The sequence below is a fragment of the Bombus vancouverensis genome, unplaced genomic scaffold, assembly GCF_051014615.1.
Source record: "Bombus vancouverensis nearcticus unplaced genomic scaffold, iyBomVanc1_principal scaffold0050, whole genome shotgun sequence".
NCBI lineage: Eukaryota > Metazoa > Arthropoda > Insecta > Hymenoptera > Apidae > Bombus > Bombus vancouverensis.
In genome coordinates this window covers 523516-538581 of record NW_027468941.1, presented here as the reverse complement: position 1 = coordinate 538581, position 15066 = coordinate 523516, and the positions used below count along the sequence as shown (strand labels likewise).

General features: G+C 36.6%; 1 protein-coding gene across 1 annotated transcript; it reads left to right on the top strand.

The window, feature by feature from the left end:
- The first annotated feature begins 1247 nt into the window (after nucleotides 1–1247).
- Nucleotides 1248–9339, top strand: LOC143304711 (uncharacterized). Its single transcript, XM_076627236.1, has 4 exons — nucleotides 1248–3781; nucleotides 3857–3928; nucleotides 4007–4824; nucleotides 8165–9339. Exons 2-3 carry the CDS (start codon nucleotides 3881–3883, stop codon nucleotides 4418–4420), a joined length of 462 nt encoding a protein of 153 aa, XP_076483351.1. The 5' UTR covers nucleotides 1248–3781; nucleotides 3857–3880; the 3' UTR covers nucleotides 4421–4824; nucleotides 8165–9339.
- The last annotated feature ends 5727 nt before the right edge of the window (nucleotides 9340–15066 follow it).

The window sequence follows — 15066 nt, the reverse complement described above, 5'->3', positions numbered from 1 at the left end:
TCGTTGAACTCCATTTCACAGTGCTAATGCAATGCACAACCATTTAAGCGTCGAAACAAGCGAAATATCTCGCAAATCGCGAAAATTTCGATTTTTTGGACGATAAATGGCCGTAACTTCCTTCCCGTTGGAGATATTTCGACGTTTAAGCGCTCGTTGAACTCCATTTCACAGTGCTAATGCAATGCACAACCATTTAAGCGTCGAAACGAGCGAAATATCTCGCAAATCGCGAAAATTTCGATTTTTTGGACGATAAATGGCCGTAACTTCCTTCCCGTTGGAGATATTTCGACGTTTAAGCGCTCGTTGAACTCCATTTCACAGTGCTAATGCAATGCAGAACCATTTAAGCGTCGAAACAAGCGAAATATCTCGCAAATCGCGAAAATTTCGATTTTTTGGACGATAAATGGCCGTAACTTCCTTCCCGTTGGAGATATTTCGACGTTTAAGCGCTCGTTGAACTCCATTTCACAGTGCTAATGCAATGCAGAACCATTTAAGCGTCGAAACAAGCGAAATATCTCGCAAATCGCGAAAATTTCGATTTTTTGGACGATAAATGGCCGTAACTTCCTTCCCGTTGGAGATATTTCGACGTTTAAGCGCTCGTGGAACTCCATTTCACAGTGCTAATGCAATGCAGAACCATTTAAGCGTCGAAACAAGCGAAATATCTCGCAAATCGCGAAAATTTCGATTTTTTGGAAGATAAATGGCCGTAACTTCCTTCCCGTTGGAGACATTTCGACGTTTAAGCGCTCGTTGAACTCCATTTCACAGTGCTAATGCAATGCACAACCATTTAAGCGTCGAAACAGGCGAAATATCTCGCAAATCGCGAAAATTTCGATTTTTTGGACGATAAATGGCCGTAACTTCCTTCCCGTTGGAGATATTTCGACGTTTAAGCGCTCGTTGAACTCCATTTCACAGTGCTAATGCAATGCACAACCATTTAAGCGTCGAAACAAGCGAAATATCTCGCAAATCGCGAAAATTTCGATTTTTTGGACGATAAATGGCCGTAACTTCCTTCCCGTTGGAGATATTTCGACGTTTAAGCGCTCGTTGAACTCCATTTCACAGTGCTAATGCAATGCACAACCATTTAAGCGTCGAAACAAGCAAAATATCTCGCAAATCGCGAAAATTTCGATTTTTTGGACGATAAATGGCCGTCATTTCGTTCCTGTTGGTGATATTTCGGCGTTTAAGCGCTGTTACGTCGACGGACGAGGGTCGATGTCCGTCGAACACTGGTACTGTCTCTATTGCATCTTTTAACTTAATTGATTGGGGATTAACTTCTATCGGTATTGTCGCTTGGGAAATTATCGGCGATGATACGGGTGTCTTGATTTCCTTTTTTATTTTCAGTGAACGCACATCGTCTTGTAATTTATTCATTGTTGTACTCATGTCGCGAAAATTCGCATCCCATGCTTTAAGTTTTTCCGATAACATCAAGATCATGCCTTTGTCCAACGATTCTAATTTAGTCGACATTATTTCTTAGGTATATATTTTATCGATAATCGTGACAACTTTAATCCCTTGTGGAGCGAATCGAACCGTTTAAACCAACTTTAATCCTCCGTAGAGCGTATCCCACCGCTGCCACCAAAAATTTATTACTTTACTCTGTTACGTATCTATTTGTTTAAATCGATCAAATCTAAAGTTAAATTTTACTGAAAAATTTTTTTTTTATAGTTTGAGTTTTGAATTTAATCGGAAGGGAAATAAATTGAAATGATATTATTGTGTATTTAATACTGATTTAGATTTCTAATTAATACGGTAGTTGCTGCCACCAGAAATAGTCTAAGGACTATTTCAAAATATTTTATTTTTATTATTTTCTTTTACGCTTAATGGGTAGCGTTAACTGACGCTTAATGCAACTGGTAAACGAATTCCACTTTTCGGCTAACCTGCTATGCGCAGGGATACTAGCACGGGAGAGGATTAAAGCTGGGTAGAATAAATATTTTTCCTCGTTGAACGGATTTTTATTTGAATGTAAAATGGCTTAGGTTATTATATATATATTTTATTAGCTAGATAATATATATTTTAGCGTTGCTGGATTGGATAGGAATGTGAGATTTTTCGTTGTTTTATATAAATTTATTTTTACGTTTGACTTCTTCTTCTCTTTTAATTTCGCTGTAGTAGTTTGCCGTTAGGACCGAAACTCAATTCATTTACTACGATGGATTCTGTCACCACGATTTTCTTGCCTTTTGAGTTTAATAATCGAGGATGATTCTAACGATCCTCTCTGTGTGGGACTCGTGTGATTTCGCAAGCCTTGCCCAAAGACGGGTAATATTTTACCAACAGTGGGAGGAGGAATGCGAAGATCGATGGGTGTTTTCGATAAGCGAAAACACCGTTTGCACAAGCCAACACAGCGAACGATCCTTTGGTTAAATTCTCGAAGGGAAATTGTTCTGTTATATCTCTCTTACAATCGCATGCAATGATGGCAAGAATATCAGTTAATAGCAATGCCGGTATTGTTCTTAATTTTCGATTGACCCCGACGATGTATTTAATAGTCCTTTCTGTGCGGGTCTTGTGTGATTTCGCAAGCCTTGCCCAAAGGCGGGTAATATTTTACCAACAATGGGAGGAGGAATGCGAAGATCAGTGGATGTTTCAGTAGTTGAAAACACCGTTCGCACAAGCCGACACAGCGGACAACTCTTTTGTTAAAAGTTTAAACAATGATTCTATCTTCAAAACCGTTCACGAAAATAAAACGAAATCGATGATAGGAAGTTCTAATTCAATTCTCGAGGGCAACGAGATTACCAGAGAAGAAGGAAATTTTCAAAATTAATTTTCTTACCTTGAGGAGTAGGTGCTGTCTGGTGCCATTGCCTCAGCCGCTCCGGTGGTCGTCGAAGTTTTGTTGGGTTTATTATTTGAACTCGAATATAGTTTACTATCAACTCTTACTTTATTTATCTATTTTAATACAGACTGAGCAATTCACTTAGCTGGATTAATACCGCAATTACAATGCGCGTTTGTGTTTAAACGATGAAATGAGGACTTCAAAGATAAAATTTTCTTTTTACTTAGTCGCGACTCTCTTTTCTTGACCGAAAAAATTAAGACCCCGAAACGCAAAATACTATACAAAATTTCTAAACGCAGTGACGAGCGCAATAACGAACGTAGTAATAAATTAATAATGGGCCGTAATAACAAACGATCACAAGAATTATGAACAAACTAATGAGCGAAGAATAATGAGCCGTAAGGAATGAACACTATAAAAAATGAACGAACGCAAATTATAAGAAGAATGGACACTATAATAATGAACAAAGAATAATGAACCGTAATAAGAATGTTCACCAGAATAATAATGAGCGCTGCGCTATGTTGCTACGCTTATTTATAATGCCATCCCCCACGGGGTGGTGGTCCACTGGGGGTACGCTTCCGTGGGAATCGGGATGTTGCAGTTTGGGCTTCTTGGAATCGTACGTGACAAAATGCAAATTCCATATTTCGACTTAGTTTTTATCAGTCCTGTGTTCCGCTGAGCTAGCGTCTAGGAGATTTGAAGCATTCCACGCTGATCTAGTCCTTTCCACGAGAAACTTCCACGTGCTGTACCGTGGGAATTACCGGTGTTCTTCGGCGCGTGGAAGGGCTGGTGGCTGCAGCATCATTATCATTTCAATGTTTACTGGGTAAACACACGCAACTCCGCTGCTCTCCCATAACAAGGACCTCCTCCTTCGAGTTGTTTTGCGTAAGTTTGGATGTTCGCATATTAAGGTTGTTTTTGTGATTTTGATTGTTTTTTCCTTTTTTGCTATTTCCCTAGGCTTCGGTGATCGACGTTCGAACAATGTTTGCGGAGTCGTTTCCATCAGAGGTTCCTTTCCAGACTTCCCTGGTACGTATTTAGTCTTGTTCTTAGTCCGCTTGATTCGTCCTGTTTCGTTTTATTTAAAATATACCGTGTTGTTCTCAGCCCAAGCGAAAGAGGGATTCCGAAGAACCCATGGGCGACTCGGGAGGACCAATCAAACGCATGCGGCCCTGTGATAAACCACGAGTATCAGAGTGGTTGGAGGAACTATTCAACATTGGTGCCGAGGCCGTGTCGAAATTGGGCTTTGACGATTTGGTTACTTTCGACGAGAATTTCTTCGATGCAGAGACCGTCTTATTGGAGAGGGAACCCCCTCTGGTTGAAATCGTTGATACCGATCGTTGCGTGAAAGTTCGTTTTGCGAATGAAATTCCCGAAGAGGTTTTGGAGGCACATCTTCGTCACCATGCTTCTGGGAGAAAGGGAATTTCCCCTGTTGTGCGCTATTGGTGTAGGCGTGAGTTCAGCGAACTTTATCCCGGAGCTCCTTGCTTCGATTTTGATTTAGTGTAGCTGCTTCAATTTCGTTGGTTCGCTGTTTGATGTTCCTTATTATTATTAATTTTTTGATGTATTTTGTTTTGTGTTCAATATATATATATATATATATATATATATATATTTGAATGTGATAGTGTTAGGTTATCTATTTTACGTTTGTTATTTTTTTCAATTTTATATTTCCCCCCTTTTAATTAATTATATATATATATATTTTTTTTTACATTTGTAGTTGCGCATAGAATTTATTAAAGAAAAGTGTTAACAATGTGTTTTCATGATTTGTTTCTCGCGCCTGACTTTCATTAATCCCTAATATTCCTATCGCCATGACGCGTGTAAATCCAACATGGCTGCTCATAAATGTCATCAGTAAAGTTTTTAGTGACGGGTCTTTAGTTTTGTTTGATATCGAAGTAATTTTTCGTCTGTCGCTCGTTTTTCCTTATTCTACCGCAATTAGAACATTTATTTATTAATATTGTTTTAAAGTGACAATAGTATAATATGTATATATATATATATATGTTTATGTTGTGTGTCACTTCAATATGGCTAATGTTTTATAATTCTTCGATTGCGTTATTTATTGTTTTGAGTAGTTTATTTTATAGAGTATTCGATAATATAAAACATATGCACTCACACATACATATATATATATATATATATATATATATATATATATATACACGTATTTATATGTATATTTCTCTCGTTCATGTAGTGTTCGTACGAAATGAAATGTTAATTATTTATTTTATATTAATTTCTTTTAATAAGATAGAACACGCACACGCACACGTATATATGTATATATTTCTGGCAAAGTGATTTTCATTTAGATTCTTTTGTGATATAGTGTTGTGTATTTGAGGTTATGTGTCAATCATTTGATTTCATATATACATATATATTTTGTATTGTGACAACATAGTATTGAAGGTTTTGTTTCTAGATTATTGTGCGTTTTATGTGTGTTTACATATTTGTGCTTGATGACAGAATTTCTGTAAGCAATTCCTCAAGTCGTTGCGGTGTTAATTATTTTGAGCGTTTGGCCTGTCGACAAGTTGTCGCTTGGTCCCAAGTGTTGCGTTGTGTGTTCTATTTCTTTTGTAGATTATTAATAGTGGTTTTAGTTTAGAAAATAGATTATTTATATGTTTATATAGAGACATGCATGTTTCATAATGTAGTTCTTATTTTATAATGCTTTACCGGCATGTAGGCTAGTTTTAAGTATGTATTTCAGATTGTAGAATGCACATAGATTAGTAGTAGTTTAGAATATAGATTTTTATATGTTTATATAGAGACATGCATGTTTCGTAGCGTAGTTCTTATTTTATAACTCTTTACCGGAACGTAGGCTAGTTTTAAGTATGTTTCTGTTTAATAGAATGCGCACACATATATATATGTTTCTGACAATGTAACTTTTATTTCTTTAATAATGCAATATTGTATGTTTTATGTATTTGTTAGACTATTAGTTTTTAACTTCGTATATACTTATATTTCATAAATTGATAATATTGTATTTGTTGCATAGTATTATAAGCACTAACACTAATATTTACTAGTTTATTACATATCTAGCATATATGTTTATACTTATATGTAACTCTCCAAGTTGATTGATTAAAATATATTTATATATACATGTATTTCTGGCGCTTCAATTATTTCCCTTTTTGTAGTTATTCTTATTTCCTGGTTTATTTGTTTGGTTCGTAACTCGTTCAATCCGTTAGCTGGTTTTATTTATTTTATTTTATACTGGTTGGATTTATTAGTCGCCCTCGCTTTGTTAATCCTTCCTTTAGTTTCGTAGCGCCGTGTGTTCGTTTGTGCATTCAAATCTTTATTCGCGCGTTTTGTATAGAATAGTTTTCTTGTTCTTGTTACGGCGCGTGCGGAGCGCGGGACGTGACACCCCCGCCCTTGGAGTTCAAATTTCCAAAGGAAATTTGACTGATGGTGTCTCTGAGTTCGCTCAAGGCGGACGTAGATGGCGTTGGTTGTTAAGTGACTACCGGTGTTATCGATATCCCTCGAGGTTGTGCTGTTTGATCATCGATATTTCGTTTTCTTTTGAGGTATAGTAGCAGGTGGGTAACTGAGCCGCATATTGCTCCTAATAGGGCGATTCCACATCCGTAAGTTTCACGTAACTGGTATCCGTGTATGGCTATATCTATTATCGTCTTGATTAGTTTAAATATTACAAGTATTCCAAATATTGCTGCACTGACAGTTCCAAATTCCATAAAACCAATCCATAAGCTTGATACGGTATTTTTTGCTATTGTCGTTAATGTGTTTTCGTCCATCATTCCCAGGATGTTTACTGTTCCAGGGACGATTGTTTTTCCTGTTGCTCCTCTGGCCAATGTGTTCAAAACTGCAGATTTTTCTGCCGGGAACATGACGTGGTCCCGTAGTGCATCGAGGTCTGTTTGGGTATATATTCCGCTCGTGGCCAACGACGATGGTGCTGAATATTGCCACGTTTGGCGTACGTCCGGGCGGAGTTCCTGTGGTGCAATTGTTTCCATGGGTTTTGGTACGAATTTGTGCCAGAGTCCGTCGATATTGTATAGCGTAGGTAGTACCGCGCTACATTCTCTGTGGTTTCCGTGTTGCGTTAGGATGTGTGTTTTTGGCGTTAAAAATGCGGTGCGATTCCCTTGCCAAACGGGTAGCTCCGAGTAGCATTCTGTTGTATGTCGTACTTTTACTTGTACCGGAATGCATTTGACTATGTGGACTGCTTCTCCTGCGATCAGGGCCATGTGTCCTGGGGTTTTGGATATGGTATATGCAAATTCATCGGGCAGTAAGATTGCTAAGCTTAAAGCATTTTCTATTAGTTTCTTCTGTGTGGTACATCTTTGTGTCAGTATATCATGGTACAATGTTGTCATTTGTCGTTTAATATGTTTCTCTACGTAAATGAATTTTGAGTTGACGTATGCGAATATGTCCAAGTTTTCGACTGCTGTCTTGCTTTTGGAGATAAACGTATTTTCTCTTGTTGTTTCAACTATTTGGGGTGTTCGGTGGATAGTAGGGTATATCCACACAGTGGCTGTTCTCCGGTTTTAGTCAGTGCAAATGTTACTTCTTGCGTTGTTAGTGCGTAAACTGGTTGTGCTGATTCTCTGTTGGTTTTTATTTCCTGGATCTTTGTAGCAATTCCTTCATATAGCACATCGTACTGATCAAATTTGCATGGTGAGGGTGGTTGTGGTTGCCAATAAGTGTATCCGTCTTCAGCGTCTAGACAGTTTCCTTCGCTAAAGGTACATACTGTTCCTGATTTCAGTAGAATTTTGTTCGCCTCGATCCGTACTGGCACAACTGCTGATTTTAAACTTATCCTTACTGTTGCTTGTACGACGACCTTTTCCCAGCTCCCGTATGGGTCTACATACTGTGTTCCCTGGCAGCTGTTGTCGTCTGTTAGCTTGCCGGCTAGGACAAGCGACCTTGTTTCTGTTGCATTATCTTTTAGGCCAACTATAAGGTTTTGTGGTCCGAGTGAAAACGTGCCGTCTTGGTGCATCCTTGCACATTGTTGGTCGGTTGTTTCATGGAGGTATTCGGCGAATCCGTTATGCACTGCCGACGTGTGAGAGTGCATGCCACAGTAATATACAATTCGAGTTATTTGCACCTTGCATTGCCTTACGTTGGTAAATTCAAATTCTGAGAGTTGAAGTAGTTGTATATAAATATCTTGGGTTTCAGTCATTGTAGGCTGTATGCTGCAGTCCCCGATGGAGTTTAGAGAGATAGTGGTAACGTTGAGGTGGTTGCCATTGCAGTCATATCCTACCAGGCCGTATGCTATTTTGATGAGGATAAGTACGATGACCAGGCGATTCATCTTCCTATTAACAATTTATTAAATTGTTTCTTACTCTCGAGTTTATTAGAAATAAGAATAATCTTTTATTATTATTAATATATATAAAAAAAAATTTATATTTATATGTTTTTTTTTTTTTTTTTTGTTAAAACTTATTATCGGTGAAAATAAATACCATGAATGTTACCTGGGTTATAATTATACACGTATATGCATACGTATTGGTAAGTAATATAGATGAGATTTGTTTTATCGTTATAAATATATAAGTATATATTATCTATAGGAATAGATATTACAATTATAGCTTGTCTTTGAATATATATATATGTGCGTGTAATGGTAAATATGACGACTTATTTTACGAGTCACTCGGATTATCAATGGAAGTGAGTGTCATAGATATCGCCTACTTTACAACATGCGTGCATATATATATTGGTAAACATAAGTGAAAATTATATGCATAATTATAAATGTCGTTTGTTTAGGTGGATAGCATCAGTATTTGGTCTTGTGCGTAGCATACAAGTACTTTATAGTTCTACGGCGCGGATTGCTATTCCTTGAACTAAAAAGTTTCTTTCAAGGTGAGTTAGATTAGTGTAAACGATCATGCATTGGAGACATGATATAGCGGGTTGTAGGTCCGCTAGGTTTATATCACACATACGACAGTATGATATTCGTGTTCTTGCAGATACTCCGCATATGAAATGAGTGGGTGGGTCGTCACATAGGTCCTGGTGGTCTGGATCTAAGTTATCGAAACAGTCTTGACAAAGATGACCGTTATCTAAATGGTAGACAGAACGTATCAACCGAACACAGAGGCAAGACTGAACATCCTCCGTCGCTTCCAGATCGAATGCGGGTACGGGCCCGTCTGAGTCCTCTATGTTAGGGTTGATGAACTCGCCACCTGTTCTGGACATACATATGAAAACAGTTAATATATATATTTTATAATTTTTTATAAGTTTTGTTCGGACCTATCCCTTTGTACAAATACTGTATCCCTGTATGTGGTATAATATATAATATGTTATGGTTATGTTAGTTGTTGTTTATTATATATATTTTCCTTATCTCTCTCTTTTTTTTTCTTTTTTTTTATTATTTCTTTTTTGTGTTCAGTACCTAGCATTGCTATTATAATGCTGTATTACATTGTATTGGCTATTATTTGTGTTGGGGTGCGTATGTGTGGGGTGCGTGCGACGAATTTTCAACATGGTCGCTTGCGTGTATCGTTTGTTTAATGTCAACAGTAGCGTGTTGTTGAAATAGTTAATTTGTTAATCATTATAGTTTATTTTGTAGTGTTTCTGTAATATTGTTTGTGTTTCATGATATTGTGTGTGTCAATACCGTGTGCTACCTTAATGCGATAGCATAGATTGTGTTGTTTTCGAATTTCGATAGTCATTGTTTTGATTATACGTGACTCGCATTTATATAAATCTTGTTTAATTTAGTTAATGTTTTTTTTCTTTTTTTTTGTGTATTGTGTTACCAGATATTTTGTGTAACGTAACTTTATTCCTTTGCACCGAGTTCAGTCATGTTGTTAATATTTAGTTAGTCTATCTTGATTAATTTCTAACCTATTCCTGTGTTTATTAACCTTTCTTATTTTCCCTATTAATTTATTATTGCATGTACTTGCTATTTGCTATTATTTTGTGTATGATATGAGTTAGTTCCCTTATTAGTGATTAAAACCTACTTGTTAGATTAACATTGTCTGTAATTCTTCAGATTCTACTCTTCCGATGCTGCATCACTTACCTAGATCATTCCCACAACATCACCTGATTCTTCGATATGCCTTGGATACTTACTACGGTTGTCTTCAATCGTCTTATATCTGTGGCCATAAAGGTACTGTTTAGTTTATTTAGTTTAATATGTGTATAATGCATTGTGTGTGCGACCGCTATTGTGTATTACAAAATCCACTTCTACATGTTAGATATAATAATATAACAATACTACGTAGATTAATACATAATAAGATATCCTTTTACTTTCAATTAATCTATCTTAATTATTTTCTAACCACTTTCTACACTTATCAGCTATTTTATTTCTTCTTGTTAATCTGCGACATTCATGCATGTACACTTCCTTGTATGGTGATTAATTGTTCACGAGGTAAGTTGCACTTCCACTGTTTTAGTTATTCGTTGAACTAACACGTTTTACATTCAAACAGTAATCGGAGCATTTGTAATAAACTTCTTTTTCTTTTCAGGTTTCCGCCATCTGTGTTGTTCGACGAACAGTGCCATGCTTCCATAGTATTGTTATAACATTTAGTACTGTTGTATTTTGCATTAAGGCAGTTGAAGTTATTTTTCAGCTGGCTGTTGTACATGGTGTTTCGCAAACCGAGATCCATAACCTATTTTGCACGTAAACCTTCTCGTATGATGATTACTTGTTCACAAGGTAACTTTCACTTTCAATTTTAATTCAACTTTTAATTTTTATTGAATCAACACGTTGTATATTCAAACAATAATTGGAGTACACCTGATAATTTTCCTTTTTTTTCTTTTAGGTTTTCGCTATCTGTATTATTCGACGAACAATGTCACACTTCCTTTTGATTTATCCATAATATAGTTATAACACTTAGTAACCTTGTATTTTGTACTGAGACAATTGAGACTAATTTATTCACTTATTTTAGGTAGCTGTCATACATTATGTTCCGCGAACAACGATCCATAACCTATACTTACACGTACACTTTCTTGTTTGTTGATCACTTGTTCGCAAGGTAACTTTCACTTTCACTCTTTTAATTATTTATTGAATCAACACGTTTTATATTCAAACAATAATTAGAGTACATATAATAATTTTTCCTTTTCTCTTTTAGGTGTTCGATATCTGTATTATTCGACGAACAGCACTACAACATACACTACTGCACTACGTTGCCCACTGAAATCACTTTATTCATTGCTTATTTCGGTTATGCGCTAGTTTTAGCTTGTTTAAGTGCACTGTTCGCGGAATCCCTTTTACTTCAATCTTGACGTTCTGGTTCTGCAAGATTTCTAGCACCTTGTATGGTCCAGTATATTGATCGGAGAATTTTCCTTTACTAGGTTCTTTTAGTAGATATATCGAATCTCCTGTTTTAAAATCTTGAGGGTTAATTCGTCGATCGTTAGTCTTAGTTTGGATTTTATCAAATTTTCTCTTGCCATTCGTTGTACAGTGTTAATTTTATTGAACAGATCTTCGAGATATTCTGCGCATGTTGGTTCCGTGTTCTCTTCGATTGTTACTTCACCAATAGGTTCTCTGGCTAGATGTCCGAAACTAATTTGTGCGGGGAGAATTTCGTTCCTTTCCTTCATTTTAGTTTTTATTTTACGCCAAGACACAGGTTTACTGACATTGATCCAATTATCCAATTGCTTGCTAATAGCATTTAAGATACAAATTTTTGAGAGTGCCGCAGCCATATTAACCCAAAAATATTTTGTATATAGTATAGTGTGATACCATCCATATTTTCCTGGGGGAATCATAAGATCAGCACTACTTACTATGTTACCTACGTCAAATATTAGATGTAGTAACCAATAAAGTATTTTTAATCCAATTATAATCCAATGGCTAGCATATTTATGCAAGTTTTTATATATATCTTCGACTGGTGATTCCCTGTTTTCTCCCTTTTGATTTCTTTGAGCTCGTTGAACTTGCGTTTCTTCAGCTTGAAAATGTTTAGAATCCTTTTCCTTAGTTACCCTTGTTTCTTCTTCATTTATTTTATTCGCAGCACCTTTATTTTTCTCTACCTTTTCAGGATGAATAGTTTTACTGGAAGTGCTTATTATAATTAAATTATTATTTATTTGTATGGAACGTTTAGGAATATTTTTGGTAGATTTGGAATTATTCTTTGAATTTTTATTACAAACCTTTTTGCTCATAGATTCTGTTTTGGATTTAGGGATAGCTATATTTTTATTTTCTATAGTGTGATCTTCCTTGCAATTTAATGATTTGGCTTTGAGTTCGATAAAGTTTCCTTCTGATGGTTTTATAGAAGTTTTTGAGAGAGATGCACTCGCTATCTCTTTTCCTATTATGGTTGAAACATTCACGAAATTCGTGGAGTCTTGCTTTTGTATCTTTGCCAAGTTGAACGTGGAGAGGCGATTTGCACTTCCCAGCGGGTCCAATATCTCTGTGAAGTTAGGCAGTGGATAAGCATTGCCTGTCGTCTCGTCGTTCAATTTCCTAGTTTCTGCTTTGTCTGAAAGTTCTTTGGCACTAATATTATTTATCTTGTTTGGTAACTCAGAAAATTTCTCACTCATGAACCTGTCTATGGCACCGTGCGTCCTTTTATTATTTAACGTGACATTATCCCTTATCACAGCAACGGAATGGTGTTTGCATTGAAAAGTTGATTGGTTGAAATGATCAGCATCTCTCTTTTGATTTAGATCTCTATCGAGGTATTTATTTATGCGTTTTTCTTCCCAAGTTATTGCTCTTGTTTCTTTCCTGACATTTTCTTCTATTCCCGGGTTGTTTAGATGTTTCTGCGACGGCGGTACAAATCTCCAGTCCTGGCGGATGTTTACAGTATAGATACTATTGTATGGTGGATGAGCGTTGTTTTGGTTATAATTATCCGAAGGTGTCGGACGTTGGTATCGAATTCTATTGTTCACTTGTTTTAATTCTCGTGTTGCTTTCACGGCTTAGCGGTACGCATCGTCCAAGGATTGGTATCCTGCTATCTTTACTCGTAAATACACCTCGTTTGGGAGCCCCTTAACGAAAGCTTCCCTCGTGTCTCGATCTATCCTATCTTGAAATACGGTGCCGTACTCGTACCTTTCCCCGTTCATTATCGCCAGCCTGAGATCTTTGACGCGTTCTATGTAGTCCAAAATATCTTCTCCCGGTCGTTGAAATATTGTAGCTAATTCCCCTTTATATTCGTTAACCGTTTTTCCCGGACCGAACATATCTTTTAATTTATTCCCGAAATCGTTTAAACTTATTACTTCTGTGTCTTCTACGGCGAGAAACGCGTGTCCGCGAAGCTTATTCGTTAATAATTTTACTAACTGAGATTCTTGATGCCTAGGAACCATGTTTCGTGCACGCTCGCATGCTCTTAAAAATCGAAATACCGAGGGTCGATGTCCGTCGAACACTGGTACTGTCTCTATTGCATCTTTTAACTTAATTGATTGGGGATTAACTTCTATCGGTATTGTCGCTTGGGAAATTATCGGCGATGATACGGGTGTCTTGATTTCCTGTTTTATTTTCAGTGAACGCACATCGTCTTGTAATTTATTCATTGTTGTACTCATGTCGCGAAAATTCGCATCCCATGCTTTAAGTTTTTCCGATAACATCAAGATCATGCCTTTGTCCAACGATTCTAATTTAGTCGACATTATTTCTTAGGTATATATTTTATCGATAATCGTGACAACTTTAATCCCTTGTGGAGCGAATCGAACCGTTTAAACCAACTTTAATCCTCCGTAGAGCGTATCCCACCGCTGCCACCAAAAATTTATTACTTTACTCTGTTACGTATCTATTTGTTTAAATCGATCAAATCTAAAGTTAAATTTTACTGAAAAATTTTTTTTTTATAGTTTGAGTTTTGAATTTAATCGGAAGGGAAATAAATTGAAATGATATTATTGTGTATTTAATACTGATTTAGATTTCTAATTAATACGGTAGTTGCTGCCACCAGAAATAGTCTAAGGACTATTTCAAAATATTTTATTTTTATTATTTTCTTTTACGCTTAATGGGTAGCGTTAACTGACGCTTAATGCAACTGGTAAACGAATTCCACTTTTCGGCTAACCTGCTATGCGCAGGGATACTAGCACGGGAGAGGATTAAAGCTGGGTAGAATAAATATTTTTCCTCGTTGAACGGATTTTTATTTGAATGTAAAATGGCTTAGGTTATTATATATATATTTTATTAGCTAGATAATATATATTTTAGCGTTGCTGGATTGGATAGGAATGTGAGATTTTTCGTTGTTTTATATAAATTTATTTTTACGTTTGACTTCTTCTTCTCTTTTAATTTCGCTGTAGTAGTTTGCCGTTAGGACCGAAACTCAATTCATTTACTACGATGGATTCTGTCACCACGATTTTCTTGCCTTTTGAGTTTAATAATCGAGGATGATTCTAACGATCCTCTCTGTGTGGGACTCGTGTGATTTCGCAAGCCTTGCCCAAAGACGGGTAATATTTTACCAACAGTGGGAGGAGGAATGCGAAGATCGATGGGTGTTTTCGATAAGCGAAAACACCGTTTGCACAAGCCAACACAGCGAACGATCCTTTGGTTAAATTCTCGAAGGGAAATTGTTCTGTTATATCTCTCTTACAATCGCATGCAATGATGGCAAGAATATCAGTTAATAGCAATGCCGGTATTGTTCTTAATTTTCGATTGACCCCGACGATGTATTTAATAGTCCTTTCTGTGCGGGTCTTGTGTGATTTCGCAAGCCTTGCCCAAAGGCGGGTAATATTTTACCAACAATGGGAGGAGGAATGCGAAGATCAGTGGATGTTTCAGTAGTTGAAAACACCGTTCGCACAAGCCGACACAGCGGACAACTCTTTTGTTAAAAGTTTAAACAATGATTCTATCTTCAAAACCGTTCACGAAAATAAAACGAAATCGATGATAGGAAGTTCTAATTCAATTCTCGAGGGCAACGAGATTACCAGAGAAGAAGGAAATT